Consider the following 23074-nt stretch of genomic DNA (forward strand, 5'->3'; position numbering starts at 1 on the left):
CCTAAACTTGATATTCTCAACATCCGAAACAAATCTGGTAAAGGAATTTCGACAGAATTACGACTATTTTCTTTCATATTTCTCTTGGCTTCCTAGGATATTTTAAGCATTTTTCTCTTCTATCTTATCTTAAAACACGACCTCTAAGACCGTCAATTATCCCGAAAGTTCAAGCTTAAAAAGAAAAATCGAATATTTAATTTCGCACCCTAGGTTAAAACCACTTACAGTCCTTGAATTTTAACAAACCGAACAATTTAGTTCGTAGGAAAACAATGTAACCCTATAGTACACACGTTTGTCTTAATGAACTGAAAAAGATACGGTTAATTCACGTGAAGAATATTAAATTATTAGAGTAGAATAGTTGGTTTAGTTGAATAAAGAAAATGGAGAAGAGAAAGAGTTGACTCGGAGTCTTGGCAAAAGTCAGGAGTGGCTGTCATGGAGTACCAGATGTTGGATTCAGGGACATCATACTAACATCAGGTAAATTGGGGTAATGCAGGAAGGTACCAATATTCAATGCACAAAACCATGTGGATGAAGCATGGGTGAGTTATGAACTGTCGTCCTAGAATGCCTGTCAACAGTGGGGAGGGCCAACAATTTACTAATCACTCACTTCAACTATCCACAGTGGTTTAGTTGAAGATTTAGTATAATAACTAATGATGTTTTACTCGGAATATTGATGACCTTTTTGGTGTGAGATTAGATACCTTGATTTGATTTGAACAAATTATTCAAGACACTGTTACAATGTTTTTAAGAATTTTGGAACATTCCATGTAAGAGAGAACAACGGTAAAAACAAACATCACTTTTGTGTTTAGAAGTTATCTAGGAGCAATTGGTTGGCTGATAATTACACACGTGTAGAATGTCTATGATAGCCTAACCCGACCGCTACTAGATATTGTCTTTTTTGAGTTTTTCCCTTCCAGCTGAAAAGATAGATATTGTTCTCTTTAGGCTTCCCCTCAAAGTTTTCAAAACACATCTGTTACGGAGAGGTTTCCACACCAGATATTGTCCTCTTTGGGCTTCTGATCAAGTTTTTAAAACGCTGAAAGGTTTCCATGCCCAAATATTATCCTCTTTGGACTTCTCATCAAGGATTTCAAAATGCGTTTGTTAGAAAAAGGTTCCCACACCCAAATATTGTCCTCCTTGGGCTTCCCATCAAGGTTTTCAAAATGAGTCTGTTAGAAAAAGGTTTCTACACCCAGATAAATTTACACACTCATATATTGTCCTCTTTGGGCTTCCCATCCGGTTTTCAAAATTAGTCTGTTAGGTAAATGTTTCTGTTTGAAAAAGGTTTTGACTCCCACATAAATTTCCTCACATATTGTCCTCTTTGGGGCTGTTTTAACTCCTAGATAAATTTTCTCAGATATTGTCCTCTTTAGGGCTTTTCCATCCTCTTTGGGCTTCCCATCAGTTTTTCAAGACTGATATTGTCCTTTCAAGACTGATATTGCATCAGGTTTTCAAAACGAGTCTGTTAGGTAAATGTTTCCACACCTAGATATTATTCTCTTTAAACTTCCTCTCAATGTTTTCAAAATGTTGTTAGGGAGAGAAAAATATTTCGTTCCTCTCTCCAATCAATCACAATCTACCCCTATACAAAATATTTTGTTCCTCTCACAATCCACCCCCTTTTGAGGTTCAACAATCTTGCCGGCACACTGCCCGGTGTCCACCCACCCTTCGAGACTCACTATCCTCACTGGCACATCCTCACTAGCACACCGCCCGTTGTCTGACTCTGATACCATTTATAACAGCTTAAGCTCACAGCTAATTTGATATTGTCATTCTTGGGCTTTCCTTTTCGGGCTTCCTCTCAAATTTTTTAAAGCACATCTGCTATGGAGAAGTTTCCACTTTTATAAAGAATGGTTTGTTCTCCTTTCCAACCGATGTGGGATTTCCCCTTCGGGATCCAGCGTCCTCACTGACACTCATTTCTCTTTCGAATCGATGTGGCATCTCACAACTTCATTTGTGCACGAAACATATTGAACTCGACATGGTTAAGTTGTTTGTTTCTTAATGAGAAAGTTGTTGTTTTGATAGGCTAATTAAGTTTAGTTTGGTGGGTACTAAACATATGTTAATTATAATATTATATAATGGTTTTAAATCTTAAAACTTATTTGGTCAACATTGTCGTTCTGGTTACTGATCAGCAATCCAAATATGAACCACAACTTTCTCCCCTCAACTGTTTCTTCATACTCTTCACTTCTTAAACCCTTTTCTATTACCATACTACTTACACCCCAACATTCCATGTGATGTAAAGTTTGTAAGTGTGAAAATGGAAAATAAGATTGATGAACATGTCGGTTTGAAAATTCGAACATAGACCCACTTTTTAGCGTTGAAACTAATAAAAAGCCGAATAAAAATATGACCTATCTTCAAAACTCTGTTACTCATATTTACTTTTTCATCACGTTTAAAGAAAAAAAAACGTGCCGTATTATAGAAAACGTGCTATGTTCATAGAGTTGGTTGGTCTAATGAAAACTAGACTTATTTGAGCTTCTCAGTTCACATTCATTATCTTTGACCACTTTTTTCTAGTCTTTCTAACTCCAAGTTTGGTTAGATTTAATTTAATTCTATACATATCTAATACCGAAAGTGTTAGAAGAGATTTGACCTTATAACTTAACTAATAAATAGTTAATTCTAAATAAAATTATTATTAAACTTAATGTTAGTGATGACATAATAAATAATTAGAATTTTTTAATTATAAAAAAAATTACCCAATAATCCAATCTGAAAATAGTCAAATAGTCCACGACACGACAATGGACCTAGCAGAGCTATTAGACAGATGTAACTCCAAAGAAGTAAGAAAGGCAAAGCAACAGCAAATTCACCCACAGCTATTCTCCAATGCAGCTGTCCGCTTGAACCCCAGCAAGTCCCTTTCTCTATAAATACTCCTCCATCCTTCATTCCCACAACATCTCTTTGCTCATTCCCCATAATGTCCACCCGACGATCATCTTGTTCTAGAAACTCCTCCCCCGCTCATATCTCTGACCATCAGATCACCGACATTGTTTCCAAGCTGCAGCGTCTCATTCCTCAGATTCGCAACATCCCTCCCAACAAGGTTATAATTCTAACTCTTTGTTTTTCAACACCATTGAAAATTGTTAGGAATCACGACTCTCATAATGGTATATATTATCCACTTTGATATAAACTCTGGTAGTTTTGATTTGGATTTTCCCAAAAGATCTCATACCAATGGAGATGTATTCTTTACTTATAAGCTTATGATCATTCCCTAAATTAGGCAATATGGGTCAAGGTGGGACTCCCTCCCAACAATCCTCCCCTCGAACAAACTACACTATAGAGCCTCCCCTGAGGCCTATGGAGCCCTCAAACAGCCTCCTTTTGTAGAGTCCTCGAACAAAGTACCCCATTTGTTTAACACTTGAGTCACTTTTGACTACACCTTTGAGAACCACGACATTTGTGGATTCTATTGACATGGCTAAGTTAAGGGCATGACTCTGATACCATGTTAGGAATCACAAATCTCTACAATGGTATGTTATTGTCCACTCTGAGCATAGACTCTCATGACATTGATTTGGGTTTCCTCAAAAGGTCTCGTATCAATGAAGATGTATTTCTTACTTATAAACTCATGGTCATTCTCTAAATTAGCTAATGTAGGAAGTGGATAGTCGTGATTCCTAATATACTATTAGAGTTATGCTCTTAAATTAGCAATGTTAATAGAATCTCCAAATGTTGAACAAATAAGTTGCTAGCCTCGAATGTATAGTCAAAAGTAACTCTAGTGTTGAACAAATGATGTACTTTGTTCTACGACTCCATAAAAGGAGTCGAGCCTCTATTAAAGGAAGGTTGTTCGAGGGTTCCATAGGTCTCGAGGAGGCTCTATAGTGTACTTAATTTATTATTTTTTGCGTAGGTGTCGGCTTCAGAAGTGTTGCAAGAAACGTGCAATTACATAAGGAGCTTACATGGGGAAATGAATGATTTAAGTGATCGATTGTCGCAGCTCTTGGCCGCAACACAAAACGATAGCGCCGAGGCTGCTCTCATTAGGAGTTTATTAATGTAAAATACCATTTCACTAATTATTAACCACTATTTTCAATCTCTTTATCTCCTACCATGTCGGTTCCTTTCGAGGCTAAATAACTTAATCTAAAAAATTATTATATTAAAATTCGAAGTATACAAGCCGACATGTAACATGTCTCAAACACATTTACAACCGACGTTCTCGAGTCTATATAAGACTCTAATCAAACCAACTTCATAGCATCCTAACTTTTAGAATATGTTAGTTACTAATTATTATCTTAGGTACCGTTTGCCAGAGAAAAAAAGATTAGCACACGTGAGTACAAAGCTATTCAATAAGTAGCTCATTCGTAGGCTCACAAATAGATATCAACCATATCTATAAACTCTATGGATCGGTATAACATGTGTTTACTAATAGGTCTCTTGGTGTAATGACCTAGATTCTCACCCTTAGGTTATCATCAAAGTATTGTAAGGTTAAGACTCGTATAGCTCCTCCAAGCTTAGCTAATACCATCTCCAAGTTTTGCTAATACCATCTCCAAGTTTACCTGAGCTCTCGCATAGAGTTTTCATTCTCCAAATATACATTTTAACGCTTGGCTGAACTAATCTTATGACCCTATCCAATGATTTGGTTAACAATATCAAGCTCTATTGAACATCCTTGGATTATTAAAGTCATGTGACCAAGCTTCCTTGAGTACATTATTAAAGTCAGGTTGCACTCCATCATTCCCCTGTTTTCAAATCAAAGCATGATAAGGTGGGGGTGCCACCTCTACCATAATTCAACTTTAAGATATATATGACTTCTGTCTCACAAAAAAATCTACTAGTTTTCTTTTCTATAATAGTTCTATAGAGCATATTCAATGTCGAAAAAATAGTTGGAGATCCTTTGAATGATCCCCAGGTGATAACCTAATAATACTACAGAACACATGCATACGACTCTAGCATAACCAACTTACAAGTACAATTACCGACTTTTCGTAGTTCCCGTCTTGTATCCTAATAATATAATTTCAAGGGGAGTGACCTCGAGTCTCTACTAGCTTACAGGCTGTTGTGTGGTCCTTTCTTTCTGATTGGCTAATATAATTGCTCAAGCCCACACCACTAGTAGATATTGTCCTCTTTGGGCTTTCCTTTTCAAGCTCCCTCTCAAGGTTTTTAAAACGAATCGGCTATAGAGAGGTTTCCAAACCCTTATAAATAATACTTTGTTTCCCTCTCCTACCGATGTAGGATCTTGAAATCCACCTCCCTTCAGAGCCCAACGTCCTCACTGACACTCATTTCTCTCTCCCATCGATGTTGGGTCTCACAATCTATCCCCTTCGAGGCCCAGTGTCCTTGTTGGCACACCATTTGATGTCCACCTACCTTCGGGGCCCAACGTCCTTGCTGGCAATCGTTCCTCTCTTCAATCGATGTGGGATCTCACAATCCACCCCCTTTTTTGGGCCTAGCGTCTTCGCTGGTACACCACCTGGTGTCAACCTCCCTTCAGGGCTCAGTGTCCTTGCTGGCACACCACCGCTCGATGTCCACCTCCCTTTGAGGCCCAACGTCCTTGCGCACTCGTTCCTCTCTCCAATTGATTTGGGATCTCACAATGCACCTCCCTTCGGGGCCCAGTATCCTCGCTGGCTCATCGTCCGATGTCCACATCCCTTCATTGCTCACGTCCTCGCTGACACTCGTTCCTCTCTCCAATCGATGTGGAAACTCACAATATCCACCCCATTCTGGGCTCAACGTTCTCGCTGGCACACCACCCGGTGTCCACCTCCCTTCAGGGCTCAGTGCCTCGCTGGTACATCACCCGGTGTCTAGCTCTAATACCACTTGTAACAGCCCAAGCAGATATGGTTTTCACACCCTTATAAAAATGTGTCGTAATTTATGTGGTATATTAGGTTTCCACACCTTATAAGAATGTTTCGCAATTTGTGTGGGATCTTAGATTTTCACACCCTTATAAGAAAATTCAGTTCTAAAATTATCAATTCGATTCAATAACATGACATTATTTTAAAAAGAAATTACCGCTAAATGCCCCAAAAACTCAAGGGAATGTTCCTCCACAAGGTGTCAAAGTTTGTTCATTGGGCCCTAAGATCAAGGGACAACAATATGAATATTTCTGTACTACAAGTACTACCCTTTTTTTATCCAAAGGGATGGAGTGTAGTTATTGCTTGAGTGATCGCATAAATTTTGCATGTGCTATTCCAAAATATGTTCCATCGTTTGAATACTAAAAGACTCATGCTCGTTTGAATACGAAAAGACTCATGCTCGTTTGAATACGAAAAGACTCATGCTCGTTTGAATACGAAAAGACTCATGCTCGTTCGAATACGAAAAGACTCATGCTCGTTCGAATACGAAAAGACTCATGCTCGTTCGAATACGAAAAGACTCATGCTCGTTCGAATACGAAAAGACTCATGCTCGTTCGAATACGAAAAGACTCATGCTCGTTCGAATACGAAAAGACTCATGCTCGTTCGAATACGAAAAGACTCATGCTCGTTCGAATACGAAAAGACTCATGCTCGTTCGAATACGAAAAGACTCATGCTCGTTCGAATACGAAAAGACTCATGCTCGTTCGAATACGAAAAGACTCATGCTCGTTCGAATACGAAAAGACTCATGCTCGTTCGAATACGAAAAGACTCATGCTCGTTCGAATACGAAAAGACTCATGCTCGTTCGAATACGAAAAGACTCATGCTCGTTCGAATACGAAAAGACTCATGCTCGTTCGAATACGAAAAGACTCATGCTCGTTCGAATACGAAAAGACTCATGCTCGTTCGAATACGAAAAGACTCATGCTCGTTCGAATACGAAAAGACTCATGCTCGTTCGAATACGAAAAGACTCATGCTCGTTCGAATACGAAAAGACTCATGCTCGTTCGAATACGAAAAGACTCATGCTCGTTCGAATACGAAAAGACTCATGCTCGTTCGAATACGAAAAGACTCATGCTCGTTCGAATACGAAAAGACTCATGCTCGTTCGAATACGAAAAAACTCATGCTCGTTTGAATACGAAAAGATTATTGACCAAATATGATTTAAGAACAAAATCTACCATCCTAAAACACTACCATGGCATTTACAAAACTTTCATGCCAAACCCCTACCAAATTCCACCAAATTCCAATTCCAATAGAAATTGAACAAAATTCTAAATTTCTAATTAAAATTGATAAATAAACTAAGCAACATTGGTTGGAATAAGCTTGAACCATTGGCTTTGAGGATCATCCATGCAACTCCCCTGGTCTAGACAAATGCATTTCTTCACCACAATTGAAGTATCAGATTCCTTTTCCAAACAAAAGTTGTCCTCACCAATTTTGGTGGCCAATTGAAGCTTTGCTTTGGAAGCCACCGTCCAATTGCTTCCATCACCGGAGCAATCATCAGATACCACCGGCGACTTTCCATCTCCAGCAGACTTCAAACATTTCCCGCTTGACGACTTCATCAAACTTGCATCTCCAGTATGGTTCCATTGGGTCGGTGCTGTACAATCACCAAGTTCAGCTTCTCCGTTGCTATTGGACTTGACACATTGTCCCGATGCTGGGTGTAACATTATGTATGACATTGGTTCTTTTGAATTTGGATCTGCAAAAACAAACTTTGGTTTCAAATTCTGACCAAAAAATATATATAGGATTCATATAGATAATTCAGAAACGACAAACCTTGGTTGATTCTCTTGGCAAGTTGAAGTAATTGTTGAAGTTTAGGGTTACGATCTTTAGTCCAAGAATAATCCATAACACCAAAACTTTCTTCAATATCTTGATGTCCTTGTCGGTACATATAACTTCCTTGGAAAGCCCACAATGCCCAATCAATATCCTTCTCTACAATTCGAGCTAAAAAGCAGCTCATGAATCGATTTTGAGCGTCGTTTCCACCTGATTGATCGTACCCGAATTCACTAAGGAACAAAGGATATGGATTCTCCATGTCCACCACAAACCCGGCTTCCTTTTCAAACTTCTCCATGATTTGGTCGCATATTACATTTAATGGATTCTTTGTGAACTTGCTTTCATGATCTCCACTGAACGAGTAGAGATGTGCCTCCAACACTACTTTGTTATGTAAAGTGTAGCCTAGAGGCCTTTTCTTTAGATGGCTTAGATCATTGTCATAGTTTAGTCCAGAAATGACTACAAGAAGATTAGGGTTTATTCGGTGGATGAGTTGGCTTCCTTGTCTCACATAATAGCACCAGGCATCAGCATTTGATAATGGCCCTCGAAGCTCGTTTCTTAAACTCATTCCTATCACCTTTAACACAAAAAGGATCGTAAAAATTCAAAATATTAGTAATGATAATGAAATTTTCATTTGTTAAATATTAATGTAACGCTAAAAAGTTAATTTAGAAAGTCAAACTCACATATGGATTGCATGTGAATTGCACGGCAACAAATGACAAGCCTTGAAGCCATTCACTAGGGTTAAAATTGCAATCTCCAAAGAAGCCATTTCCATCATCGAGAGAGCAACACCATCTTGGTTGGCTAATATGGTTATCTAAAATAACCATAATTTTCTCCGAGCCCAAAGCATTAATGACAGTTTGAAACGCCTTAGCAACCGTCATTTTCAATATTTCAGGATTGTGCCTTTTAACTCCATTTTTTACATCAGCAATATCTAGACCGTCAAAGACATCACCAATAGTCTCATATGCATAACGAGTAAACATATGAACAGACCATGTCAATCGAACACAATTGAATTTGCGACTACTAATCTCAGCTACCAACTCTTTCAAAGGACGTTTATCAAGTCCTTGAGCAACCATAGACTGAGCATGAGATACCAAATTGACACAACTCAACTTCACACGTTCACCTGTTCGAGCATCTACAATCCATCTTCCTCGTGTAGAGAGAGGTAAGGATTGAGAAAAAGCAAACAAAGACGAGAAGATTAAAGCAATTAGATAGAGTGTTCTAGCCATTATACCTTGTAAATGAGAAGTACGAAGAATGAAGTGAATGTAATGTTGTATTTATAGAGTAGAAGTAGAAGGATAGGATTATTGTTTGAAATAGGCGAATAAATTTGAAGAAAAATATATATTAAATCTGTTTTACATTTGACTAGGAACTCATCATATCTTTTTCCTATTGAAAAGCCAACTTTATAGTTTTGCTGTTTTGATTTTATTGGTTTTTCTATTTTTAGTTGGAATGTGAAGGAAATGAAGGATTATTGCTTACCTATTTTGGAATCTGAAAAACCTTTTAAAAAATTTATAATAATAATAATAAGCTTATAACAAGAGATATTATAAGTACATGTTCATTTTTTAAACATATAATTGAGTTACACTCACTTATACGCTACAAAATAAATTGTATACTGTAAACCTAGTTATACATAAGACAAGTTGTATTCAGAGGACGGGGCTCGAGATGGGCTATGAGTTGAAAGTGTTGGATGATGAAAGTCCCACATCGACTAATTTAGGGAATGATCATGAGTTTATAAGTGAGGAATACTAGTGTGAGGCCTTTTGGGGAAGCCCAAAGCAAAGCCATGAGAGCTTACACCCAAAGTGGACAATATCATACCATTGTGGAGAGTCGTGTTCGTCTAACAGAAAGAACTATTAGCAAACTTTCACAGCACTGAGTTCATAACTCATAAAAGATAATGAACTCATAAAGGATAAGGATTAAGATCGAGTTATATAGAATCATTTTGAGAAACATTAATCTTTTCAATAAACAAATTTATAAAAAAAAATTAAATATTTTGGGTCCGGTCTTATACACCTAACATTAACATAATTATCATGTACGACATATTAATAAACTTGAATTTATATTATAATAAATAATATAAAATTATAAATAAAATAATTAAAAATATTATTAAAAAATAAAAATAATTAATTACATGCCTTTATAGTATAATCCCAACACATGAAGCACCCACCCTACCCATAATAAGAGGCAGCTCGAAGGCAGACTGGTCGTTTTCCTTTTCGAGAAACTGTTACACAACTCGAACTTCTATTTTTACCCAACTCAAACCTTAATATACATGGTAAAGAATCTATCAATATATTTTTTTTGGGGTAGCACTAATAATTTGAGTGATTCTGCTCGATTCAAACCTTTGTGTACACTATACTATAAATTTTCATTATTATCGTCGTGGTGACTTCTGATGCGATATCAAAAGAGGTGCTTCAGTCTTTGACTTCGGGTTTGTCAAAGTAAGAGTTGCACGTTGAATTGGTTGTGAGATTCTAGTTGTTGTTTTTAGGGATTCAAGCTCCTCTAATGCACCCAAAATATCTACCATTCGTGGTCGAGCTCTTGGTTCACTCCTAAGGCATTGTGTAGCCAAATTAGTGACCATGTAAGCTCCCTTTTGAGGATACCGCCCCTCAAGTTTGGTGTCCATAATTCGAAATAACCTTCTTTTATCACCCAAATATGGACTTGCCCAATTGACAAGATTGTCCTCAGCACGTCGACCAGATAACAATTCGAGTAACACAACCCCAAAACTATAAACATCACTTTTCGATGTCAATCGACCTGCCAAGCAATGGATATTGCAGTTTACACAGTTAACTGCCAAGAATTTCTTTCAAGAAACATAAAGAATGTAACATAAATAAAAAATTTCAATGATATCTTTGTATGGATAATGTAAAAGCTAGTAGCATTCGTGTGCACATTTTCTCACTAAGTTCATAGTTTCACCAATGTTTACGTACTCTTTTTAGAATAGCAATGGAGACCATATAGATTCATACTCTAAACCATCATAGTCAGAACTTTAATTGAACCCACTAAAAAAACATAAACACCCTAGAATAGTCCTGACTTTTCGTCCCATAGGACATAATTAAGGATTTTTGTAAATGGAAACTCTTGGAGACTAGAAACAAGCTCGAATAATCAACAAACAAGTAGCCACGTGGATAATTTTTAAGTAATACTTGTAGGGGTCGATTAGGACAATGGGCAAATTTATTAGAAAGCATGATGGTAAACCTAATTGATCAAGTCGTATATAGTTAAGCTAAAAACTAGTTTGTTTCTTGGTTGAGCACGATATTATTTTAAAGTTTTCGCTTGTATATTATATACTTTTACTAGTGTTAACTTTATGAGGACTTTAGCATGCTTCGTATGCTTGTAAATCTGTTGATTGAGCATGTTGGACACCGTTACATGTGTGTATTATGCATGATTGTGTTATAGGGACTAAATACCTTTGTATCCCCGAATATTATATTGGAAATATGCCATGTGCCCTAGAGAGTCTAAATGATTATAAGCATGAACATGAGAAAATATTGCACATTCTCTTAGTTCTAGGATCCACATTTGGTCCCACCGGTATTTTTGGGTGACCAAGGAATCAAGTAGGGACGGTTGACGAGTAACCTCAAACTTTTCTAGCATGATTAGTGTTTACTTGATAGATAAAGAGTTAATTGGCACCCACAGGAGATGCCGAAGTCATAGAGAATATGCTATAGAGTGCACCTAGTAGACAATTCATATGGGTGCAGGTGGTCTAATAGTGCACAGATTACCTCATACAACATGAAACATACCCGTGAGTCCATTATAGAGCTAGTTGACTCATGTGCTAGTACCACTGAGTTAATAATAGACTTTGGGAAAATGTAAAGAAAAGGCCAAGTACAACCTAACTCTACATTACTGGCTCAGAGGGGCTTAGTTATACACCCTAGAGTATGCGTGTTTAGGATTTTGGTACGTATAAGCCTTATAGGGTTAGTATCGAACATGACATTGGCTAATGCTAGAGTCAAAATATGAGCACATACCTTGAGAGACCATCCTAAGGATTAAGTCCGGCGAACCTTTACAAGTAGGTTGCTTACGGGGTATTTTTATATTCATTCATGTTTTTCTTTTCTTTTTTCAGATGGAGTATAGACCACCATCGGCAACAAGAGCGTGCAAAGCCATGCAACTGCAGGGGCATCCCTTAGATCGAGTCTATCTTTCTTCTTGGTCATTATAATATTATTTTAATGTTGCTTCTCGAAATTTCAATATTTTGAAAACCATTTTGATTCGACTCCGTGGATATTATTTTGTACTTTTGGAACTAAGTTTCAAATTCCTGGTGTCTCTTGCGTTATAAAATGGAAAAAGAGAGAAAATCAACTTATGTAAATGAAAGAGAGAAAGTCACCACAATATGAAATATAGGGTATGTTACGAACCTGTAGCAACATATTCAGGTGCAGCATAGCCTCGAGTCCCCATAACTTGAGTAGTTACATGAGTTCTATCTCCAGTGGGACCAGCCCTCGCCAAACCAAAATCAGAAAGCTTAGCATTGAATTCCTGCATTAACAATGCTCAAAATTACCATTAACAATTCCTACAATAAGATCATATATCATTTGTGTTCTTAACAAGAAGAGCTGCCTTACTGCATCAAGTAGGATGTTGGATGCCTTGAAATCGCGATAAATGACGGGTGATTCGGCTTCGTGAAGAAAAGAAAGACCTCTGGCGGCAGCTATGGCCACTTTGATCCTTACTGCCCAAGAAAGAGGTTGGGAACACGCTGGCACAACAGAACTTAGCAGGTAAGTTTGTTGAATTTCAGAAGCAAAAATAAAGTGTGAATCTCCCAAGTTGTTCATATCAAAATCCAAAATCATGTGAAAGTACTTATCTCACTATAAACTAGTAAAGAGGATAACATGCAAGCATTTTTCCCATTATAAACTTGTAAAGAATAGAGGGTAATATGCAACATCATCAAGATGCGAAGACCATTTAGATCTTCGAGTACTCTTAGTCCTATGTAAAGTAATACAGCTCCAACTTCAAAAAAAAGTATATATGAGATCCCATATCAGTTGGGAAGGAGAACGAATCATTCTTTATAAGGGTGTGGATTCCTCTCCCTAGCAAACACGTTTTAAAAACTTTGTGGGGAAGCCCAAAGAGAACAATACCTGCTAGCGGTGGACTTGAACCGTTACAAATGGTATCAGAGTCAGACACTAGACGATGTGCCAGCGAGGAGGCTGAGCCCCAAAGGGGGTGGACACGAGGTAGTGTACTAACAAGAAAGGGGTGGATTGGGGGGGGGGGTCCCACATTGATTAAAGAAGGGAACAAGTGCCAGCAAGGACGTGTTTTAGCAAGGGGAAGCCTAAAAGGAAAAGCTCAAAGAGGATAATATCTGCAAATGGTGGACTTTGGCCGTTACAATATATAAGGAATATCTAAGAGGACCATCATTCATCATGTTGGAATGAGAAGTAAAACTATAGTTCACGTACCTCTTTGGATTCCTCAATATTCAAGTAAAGCAGGCAACTGATTATTCTTTTTTTAATACCCATGAGTGGGTCATCTTGCGCACATCTCAACTAATCTCAAAAACCAACCACCTAACCCTGCTACATTTTATTTCCAAGATAACTCATAAGATATTAAATTCAAGAAAAATGGTCAATATAGCTTGAACTCATTCCCTCTAACCTTTTACTAATCATATTGCCCGACCACTAGGCCAATCCAAATGGCTAACAAAAGCAACGGATAAGATTCTGTTGATTCAGTAATAATCCTTGGGATCTCTCCTAAAGAAGATCATAATATAAATTCTTTTCAATATGCTTCATAATAATCATAAGTTTTAGAAATTAACATGCAAGAAAAATAAACTGCAAAAAGATGAACTTTCATCAGCATACATACACAAACTGTTAACTACCTTTACAATGTGGCAAGTTGGCAACTGATAATTATAGCATTTGAGAGAGAGAAGCAAACATATTTCAACGAAGAATATTCAAGAAACTGAATCCATAGAATTGTATTAAATCAAGCAGAGTCAACCATATGAGGCATCCACAGGATAGAAGTAAGGTAAATGCTATTTCCCAGGAACTTACTTCTGAAGAGATGATTCTCCAAACTCCCTCTCGGCATAAACTCGTACACCAATAACCGATTCTTGCCTTCCAAGCAATACCCAATCAGCTTAACTAGATTTGGGTGATGAAATTTTCCCAAATAATTAACTTCTGTCTGAAATTCGTATGCAGTTAGTAGCAGACACGAACATACAACCGAAAAGGAACATACGAGAGAGAGAGAGAGAGAGAGAGAGAGAGAGAGAGAGAGAGAGAGAGAGAGAGAGAGAGAGAGTGTGTCAAGTAAGCTACATACCAACCACTCCTTGTGGCCTTGGGGAGCTTCAAGCTTAAGCTTCTTGACAGCAACAACAATTCCCGATCCTGGCCTTGTAGCGGCCCATGTGTTTTCATCAATCCATCCTTTGAAAACACAACCAAATCCCCCTTCACCCAACAGACTGTCGGGTCGAAAATTTCTAGTTGCATTCTTGAGTTCACTGAAAGAGAAAGGCTTCAAATTGGAAGATGACAATATTTCACCTTCTGGTGTTGATGTGGTAAGACTCGATATGTTTTGGTTCCTATCTTCCAATGAGCTAAGAAGATTGGAAGGAACTAATGGATGACATTTCTTGCTTGAACTTCGGGAGATTTCTAATCCATCAAGAAGAACAAACAGAGGAAATCATTGGTTATTGCAAATTTAAATTCATTAACAGAACATCCTATCAAAAGATTACAAAGTTTCTAAAATATCTCAAAAACTTTCGCGTCGCATCGCTTGGGACCCTGTACTTAAGAAAGTTACTTATAAATCTCTAATCGTTTAATTATATGTCTAATACGTCTTGTCGTTAATTAGGTCCATTTAATGCTTTCATTTTAGATTAATGTAACCATCTAATAGGGGCGGAGCCATAAATTTCAGAGGTAGGGGGAGAATTTGACCTTCTAATTTTTTAGATGCAATATCTTTCCATTTTAAAAAGTTAGCGCCCTTTGTTCTTTTCTCCACCCTTGCAGCTAATTGTAGGGGGGGATATCAGTGTTTGGATGCATAATTGTTGAACTAAGTAAACTAATATAGAGATTTGTTGAACAAAAATGAAGTTTAATGGCCTAGAAACGGTTTAAAGTGCAAGAACACTTGATGGCCTGTTTGTTTTCACAAAGATTTTGAAATATTTGAAATGATTTCTCTTGTTTATCATCTCTTGAAACAAGGATTTCAAATCTTGTTTCTAATTGTAAAAAAAAACTAATAAAAATGGTTGGATTTTGTAGGAGTTTGAAATAAATTTCTACTCCTAAATCTTTTTCTTCCCAATCAGAAAAATGAATCTGAAACTTGGAACCAATTTTTGAAGTACGAACACTACGAAGCTATACAATATCGCTAAACCAAAAACCCTATTTCAAATTTGGTAAGAACACAGCAAAAAGAAGAAGAGAAATAGCAGAATCCACCAAAAAATCCAGCGGAAACTCAGAAACCATCAGGCAAAACTCGAAAACTCTTACCGGAAGTCGCTTGGGAGCTGTGGGAAGTTTCAACTTTAGCAGAAGAATCTAGGCAGTTACCCATTGGCAGTGATTGTGAAATTAAAATGGAAGGTGAAGCTTGCAGAAGCCTCAAGGAAGAGGAAAGGTTCCCTTTGGAGTTTTTTTTTTTTTTAATCTAAAATTTGTATTTATTCATTTCATATTGGAGTTCGTTCAAATTGATGGGGCGTGTTTGGCGTTGGGATTATGAATGGCGACAATTTCATTTTTTTTTTCTTAATTTAATGATAAGAATTCAGCTTATAATTATTTTATAAAAATATAATAATAATAATAATAATAATAATAATAGTGTTCACCTATATTAATAAAATAATTGTAGATATGATCTGTTTTGAACTATTTTAAAATAAATTTATTAGATAGAAGTTTTTCAACCTTTCTAGAAAAACACATGAAAGTGAGTGGGCTGTCAACGTCAATGAATCATTCCATACAACTACTAATTCTTCTTTTCCATTTCCTCCAACAACACATGAAAACGGGACCCTAACTCTTCTACTCACCCATTATTTCATCCGTTCGATAATGATTTTGTTTGTGCTTTATGCTTTACAATCACGTTATGATATCACATAACCAAATGTTTTGAGGATTGTTAGGAATCACGACTCTCACAATGGTATGATATTATCCACTTTGATATAAACTCTGGTGGTTTTGATTTGGATTTTCCCAAAAGATCTCATACCAATGTAGATGTATTCTTTACTTATAAACTTATATGATCATTCCCTAAATTAGGCAATATGGGTCAAGGTGGGACTCCCTCCCAACAATCCTCCCCTCGAACAAACTACACTATAGAGCCTCCCTTGAGGCCTATGGAGCCCTCGAACAGCCTCCCATTAATTGAGGCTCGACTCCTTCTCTAGAGTCCTCGAACAAAGTACCCAATTTGTTTAACACTTGAGTCACTTTTGACTACACCTTTGAGGACCACGACATTTGTGGATTCTATTGACATGACTAAGTTAAGGGCATGACTCTAATACCATGTTAGGAATCACAAATCTCTACAATGGTATGTTATTGTCCACTCTGAGCATAAACTCTCATGACATTGATTTGGGTTTTCTCAAAAGGTCTCGTATCAATGAAGATGTATTCCTTACTTATAAACCCATGATCATTCTCTAAATTAGCTAACGTAGGAAGTGGATAGTCGTGATTCCTAATATACTATTAGAGTTATGCTCTTAAATTAGCAATGTCAATAGAATCTCCAAATGTTGAACAAATAAGTTGCTAGCCTCGAATGTATAGTCAAAAGTAACTCTAGTGTTGAACAAATGATGTACTTTGTTTTAGGACTCCATAAAAGGAGTCGAGCCTCTATTAAGGGAAGGTTGTTCGAGGGTTCCATAGGTCTCGAGGAGGCTCTATAGTGTACTTAATTTATTATTTTTTGCGTAGGTGTCAGCTTCAGAAGTGTTGCAAGAAACGTGCAATTACATAAGGAGCTTACATGGGGAAATGAATGATTTAAGTGATCGATTGTCGCAACTCTTGGCCGCAACACAAAACGATAGCGCCGAGGCTGCTCTCATTAGGAGTTTATTAATGTAAAAAACCATTTCACTAATTATTAACCACTATTTTCAATCTCTTTATCTCCTACCATGTCGGTTCCTTTCGAGGCTAAATAACTTAATCTAAAAAATTATTATAATAAAATTAATCTAAAAAATTATTATAATAAAATTCGAAGTATACAAGCCGACATGTAACATGTCTCAAACACATTTACAACCGACGTTCTCGAGTCTATATAAGACTCTAATCAAACCAACTTCATAGCATCCTAACTTTTAGAATATGTTAGTTACTAATTATTATCTTAGGTACCGTTTGCCAGAGAAAAAAAGATTAGCACACGTGAGTACAAAGCTATTCAATAAGTAGCTCATTCGTAGGCTCACAAATAGATATCAACCATATCTATAAACTCTATGGATCGGTATAACATGTGTTTACTAATAGGTCTCTTGGTGTAATGACCTAGATTCTCACCCTTAGGTTATCATCAAAGTATTGTAAGGTTAAGACTCGTATAGCTCCTCCAAGCTTAGCTAATACCATCTCCAAGTTTTGCTAATACCATCTCCAAGTTTACCTGAGCTCTCGCATAGAGTTTTCATTCTCCAAATATACATTTTAACGCTTGGCTGAACTAATCTTATGACCCTATCCAATGATTTGGTTAACAATATCAAGCTCTATTGAACATCCTTGGATTATTAAAGTCATGTGACCAAGCTTCCTTGAGTACATTATTAAAGTCAGGTTGCACTCCATCATTCCCCTGTTTTCAAATCAAAGCATGATAAGGTGGGGGTGCCACCTCTACCATAATTCAACTTTAAGATATATATGACTTCTGTCTCACAAAAAAATCTACTAGTTGTCTTTTCTATAATAGTTCTATAGAGCATATTCAATGTCGAAAAAATAGTTGGAGATCCTTTGAATGATCCCCAGGTGATAACCTAATAATACTACAGAACACATGCATACGACTCTAGCATAACCAATGAATGATCCCCAGGTGATAACCTAATAATACTACAGAACACATGCATACGACTCTAGCATAACCAACTTACAAGTACAATTACCGACTTTTCGTAGTTCCCGTCTTGTATCCTAATAATATAATTTCAAGGGGAGTGACCTCGAGTCTCTACTAGCTTACAGGCTGTTGTGTGGTCCTTTCTTTCTGATTGGCTAATATAATTGCTCAAGCCCACACCACTAGTAGATATTGTCCTCTTTGGGCTTTCCTTTTCAAGCTCCCTCTCAAGGTTTTTAAAACGAATCGGCTATAGAGAGGTTTCCAAACCCTTATAAATAATACTTTGTTTCCCTCTCCTACCGATGTAGGATCTTGAAATCCACCTCCCTTCAGAGCCCAACGTCCTCACTGACACTCATTTCTCTCTCCCATCGATGTTGGGTCTCACAATCTATCCCCTTCGAGGCCCAGTGTCCTTGTTGGCACACCATTTGATGTCCACCTACCTTCGGGGCCCAACGTCCTTGCTGGCAATCGTTCCTCTCTTCAATCGATGTGGGATCTCACAATCCACCCCCTTTTTTGGGCCTAGCGTCTTCGCTGGTACACCACCTGGTGTCAACCTCCCTTCAGGGCTCAGTGTCCTTGCTGGCACACCACCGCTCGATGTCCACCTCCCTTTGAGGCCCAACGTCCTTGCGCACTCGTTCCTCTCTCCAATTGATTTGGGATCTCACAATGCACCTCCCTTCGGGGCCCAGTCTTGCGCACTCGTTCCTCTCTCCAATTGATTTGGGATCTCACAATGCACCTCCCTTCGGGGCCCAGTGTCCTCGCTGGCTCATCGTCCGATGTCCACATCCCTTCATTGCTCACGTCCTCGCTGACACTCGTTCCTCTCTCCAATCGATGTGGAAACTCACAATATCCACCCCATTCTGGGCTCAACGTTCTCGCTCGTTCCTCTCTCCAATCGATGTGGAAACTCACAATATCCACCCCATTCTGGGCTCAACGTTCTCGCTGGCACACCACCCGGTGTCCACCTCCCTTCAGGGCTCAGTGCCTCGCTGGTACATCACCCGGTGTCTAGCTCTAATACCACTTGTAACAGCCCAAGCAGATATGGTTTTCACACCCTTATAAAAATGTGTCGTAATTTATGTGGTATATTAGGTTTCCACACCTTATAAGAATGTTTCGCAATTTGTGTGGGATCTTAGATTTTCACACCCTTATAAGAAAATTCAGTTCTAAAATTATCAATTCGATTCAATAACATGACATTATTTTAAAAAGAAATTACCGCTAAATGCCCCAAAAACTCAAGGGAATGTTCCTCCACAAGGTGTCAAAGTTTGTTCATTGGGCCCTAAGATCAAGGGACAACAATATGAATATTTCTGTACTACAAGTACTACCCTTTTTTTATCCAAAGGGATGGAGTGTAGTTATTGCTTGAGTGATCGCATAAATTTTGCATGTGCTATTCCAAAATATGTTCCATCGTTTGAATACTAAAAGACTCATGCTCGTTTGAATACGAAAAGACTCATGCTCGTTTGAATACGAAAAGACTCATGCTCGTTTGAATACGAAAAGACTCATGCTCGTTTGAATACGAAAAGACTCATGCTCGTTCGAATACGAAAAGACTCATGCTCGTTCGAATACGAAAAGACTCATGCTCGTTCGAATACGAAAAGACTCATGCTCGTTCGAATACGAAAAGACTCATGCTCGTTCGAATACGAAAAGACTCATGCTCGTTCGAATACGAAAAGACTCATGCTCGTTCGAATACGAAAAGACTCATGCTCGTTCGAATACGAAAAGACTCATGCTCGTTCGAATACGAAAAGACTCATGCTCGTTCGAATACGAAAAGACTCATGCTCGTTCGAATACGAAAAGACTCATGCTCGTTCGAATACGAAAAGACTCATGCTCGTTCGAATACGAAAAGACTCATGCTCGTTCGAATACGAAAAGACTCATGCTCGTTCGAATACGAAAAGACTCATGCTCGTTCGAATACGAAAAGACTCATGCTCGTTCGAATACGAAAAGACTCATGCTCGTTCGAATACGAAAAGACTCATGCTCGTTCGAATACGAAAAGACTCATGCTCGTTCGAATACGAAAAGACTCATGCTCGTTCGAATACGAAAAGACTCATGCTCGTTCGAATACGAAAAGACTCATGCTCGTTCGAATACGAAAAGACTCATGCTCGTTCGAATACGAAAAGACTCATGCTCGTTCGAATACGAAAAGACTCATGCTCGTTCGAATACGAAAAGACTCATGCTCGTTCGAATACGAAAAGACTCATGCTCGTTCGAATACGAAAAGACTCATGCTCGTTCGAATACGAAAAGACTCATGCTCGTTCGAATACGAAAAGACTCATGCTCGTTCGAATACGAAAAGACTCATGCTCGTTCGAATACGAAAAGACTCATGCTCGTTCGAATACGAAAAGACTCATGCTCGTTCGAATACGAAAAGACTCATGCTCGTTCGAATACGAAAAGACTCATGCTCGTTCGAATACGAAAAGACTCATGCTCGTTCGAATACGAAAAGACTCATGCTCGTTCGAATACGAAAAGACTCATGCTCGTTTGAATACGAAAAGATTATTGACCAAATATGATTTAAGAACAAAATCTACCATCCTAAAACACTACCATGGCATTTACAAAACTTTCATGCCAAACCCCTACCAAATTCCACCAAATTCCAATTCCAATAGAAATTGAACAAAATTCTAAATTTCTAATTAAAATTGATAAATAAACTAAGCAACATTGGTTGGAATAAGCTTGAACCATTGGCTTTGAGGATCATCCATGCAACTCCCCTGGTCTAGACAAATGCATTTCTTCACCACAATTGAAGTATCAGATTCCTTTTCCAAACAAAAGTTGTCCTCACCAATTTTGGTGGCCAATTGAAGCTTTGCTTTGGAAGCCACCGTCCAATTGCTTCCATCACCGGAGCAATCATCAGATACCACCGGCGACTTTCCATCTCCAGCAGACTTCAAACATTTCCCGCTTGACGACTTCATCAAACTTGCATCTCCAGTATGGTTCCATTGGGTCGGTGCTGTACAATCACCAAGTTCAGCTTCTCCGTTGCTATTGGACTTGACACATTGTCCCGATGCTGGGTGTAACATTATGTATGACATTGGTTCTTTTGAATTTGGATCTGCAAAAACAAACTTTGGTTTCAAATTCTGACCAAAAAATATATATAGGATTCATATAGATAATTCAGAAACGACAAACCTTGGTTGATTCTCTTGGCAAGTTGAAGTAATTGTTGAAGTTTAGGGTTACGATCTTTAGTCCAAGAATAATCCATAACACCAAAACTTTCTTCAATATCTTGATGTCCTTGTCGGTACATATAACTTCCTTGGAAAGCCCACAATGCCCAATCAATATCCTTCTCTACAATTCGAGCTAAAAAGCAGCTCATGAATCGATTTTGAGCGTCGTTTCCACCCGATTGATCGTACCCGAATTCACTAAGGAACAAAGGATATGGATTCTCCATGTCCACCACAAACCCGGCTTCCTTTTCAAACTTCTCCATGATTTGGTCGCATATTACATTTAATGGATTCTTTGTGAACTTGCTTTCATGATCTCCACTGAACGAGTAGAGATGTGCCTCCAACACTACTTTGTTATGTAAAGTGTAGCCTAGAGGCCTTTTCTTTAGATGGCTTAGATCATTGTCATAGTTTAGTCCAGAAATGACTACAAGAAGATTAGGGTTTATTCGGTGGATGAGTTGGCTTCCTTGTCTCACATAATAGCACCAGGCATCAGCATTTGATAATGGCCCTCGAAGCTCGTTTCTTAAACTCATTCCTATCACCTTTAACACAAAAAGGATCGTAAAAATTCAAAATATTAGTAATGATAATGAAATTTTCATTTGTTAAATATTAATGTAACGCTAAAAAGTTAATTTAGAAAGTCAAACTCACATATGGATTGCATGTGAATTGCACGGCAACAAATGACAAGCCTTGAAGCCATTCACTAGGGTTAAAATTGCAATCTCCAAAGAAGCCATTTCCATCATCGAGAGAGCAACACCATCTTGGTTGGCTAATATGGTTATCTAAAATAACCATAATTTTCTCCGAGCCCAAAGCATTAATGACAGTTTGAAACGCCTTAGCAACCGTCATTTTCAATATTTCAGGATTGTGCCTTTTAACTCCATTTTTTACATCAGCAATATCTAGACCGTCAAAGACATCACCAATAGTCTCATATGCATAACGAGTAAACATATGAACAGACCATGTCAATCGAACACAATTGAATTTGCGACTACTAATCTCAGCTACCAACTCTTTCAAAGGACGTTTATCAAGTCCTTGAGCAACCATAGACTGAGCATGAGATACCAAATTGACACAACTCAACTTCACACGTTCACCTGTTCGAGCATCTACAATCCATCTTCCTCGTGTAGAGAGAGGTAAGGATTGAGAAAAAGCAAACAAAGAAGAGAAGATTAAAGCAATTAGATAGAGTGTTCTAGCCATTATACCTTGTAAATGAGAAGTACGAAGAATGAAGTGAATGTAATGTTGTATTTATAGAGTAGAAGTAGAAGGATAGGATTATTGTTTGAAATAGGCGAATAAATTTGAAGAAAAATATATATTAAATCTGTTTTACATTTGACTAGGAACTCATCATATCTTTTTCCTATTGAAAAGCCAACTTTATAGTTTTGCTGTTTTGATTTTATTGGTTTTTCTATTTTTAGTTGGAATGTGAAGGAAATGAAGGATTATTGCTTACCTATTTTGGAATCTGAAAAACCTTTTAAAAAATTTATAATAATAATAATAAGCTTATAACAAGAGATATTATAAGTACATGTTCATTTTTTAAACATATAATTGAGT

At 37.7% G+C, this 23074-nt stretch overlaps 5 protein-coding genes across 5 annotated transcripts; 2 read left to right on the top strand and 3 right to left on the bottom strand.

Annotated features, from left to right (window-relative positions):
- Positions 1-3016: 3016 nt before the first annotated feature.
- Positions 3017-4135, top strand: LOC111496469 (transcription factor PRE6-like). The gene is made up of 2 exons (XM_023146916.1): positions 3017-3145; positions 3983-4135. The coding sequence occupies exons 1-2, from the start codon at positions 3017-3019 to the stop codon at positions 4133-4135; spliced, it is 282 nt and encodes a 93-aa protein (XP_023002684.1).
- A 3210-nt stretch (positions 4136-7345) lies between these two features.
- LOC111496466 (major extracellular endoglucanase-like) lies at positions 7346-8962 on the bottom strand. The gene is made up of 3 exons (XM_023146913.1): positions 8552-8962; positions 7842-8439; positions 7346-7761 (listed from the first exon to the last, which is right to left on the bottom strand). Exons 1-3 carry the CDS (start codon positions 8960-8962, stop codon positions 7346-7348), a joined length of 1425 nt encoding a protein of 474 aa, XP_023002681.1.
- A 1202-nt stretch (positions 8963-10164) lies between these two features.
- LOC111496468 (probable serine/threonine-protein kinase PBL3) lies at positions 10165-15716 on the bottom strand. Its single transcript, XM_023146915.1, has 6 exons — positions 15569-15716; positions 14361-14701; positions 14084-14219; positions 12602-12738; positions 12389-12512; positions 10165-10715 (listed from the first exon to the last, which is right to left on the bottom strand). The coding sequence occupies exons 1-6, from the start codon at positions 15630-15632 to the stop codon at positions 10318-10320; spliced, it is 1200 nt and encodes a 399-aa protein (XP_023002683.1). The 5' UTR covers positions 15633-15716; the 3' UTR covers positions 10165-10317.
- Positions 15717-16820: 1104 nt separating this feature from the next.
- On the top strand, positions 16821-17179 carry LOC111496642 (transcription factor PRE6-like). The gene is made up of 2 exons (XM_023147133.1): positions 16821-16841; positions 17027-17179. Exons 1-2 carry the CDS (start codon positions 16821-16823, stop codon positions 17177-17179), a joined length of 174 nt encoding a protein of 57 aa, XP_023002901.1.
- Positions 17180-20929: 3750 nt separating this feature from the next.
- LOC111496467 (major extracellular endoglucanase-like) lies at positions 20930-22546 on the bottom strand. Its single transcript, XM_023146914.1, has 3 exons — positions 22136-22546; positions 21426-22023; positions 20930-21345 (listed from the first exon to the last, which is right to left on the bottom strand). Exons 1-3 carry the CDS (start codon positions 22544-22546, stop codon positions 20930-20932), a joined length of 1425 nt encoding a protein of 474 aa, XP_023002682.1.
- Between the last annotated feature and the right edge of the window lie 528 nt (positions 22547-23074).

This window comes from Cucurbita maxima, unplaced genomic scaffold, assembly GCF_002738345.1.
Source record: "Cucurbita maxima cultivar Rimu unplaced genomic scaffold, Cmax_1.0 Cma_Scf00022, whole genome shotgun sequence".
NCBI lineage: Eukaryota > Viridiplantae > Streptophyta > Magnoliopsida > Cucurbitales > Cucurbitaceae > Cucurbita > Cucurbita maxima.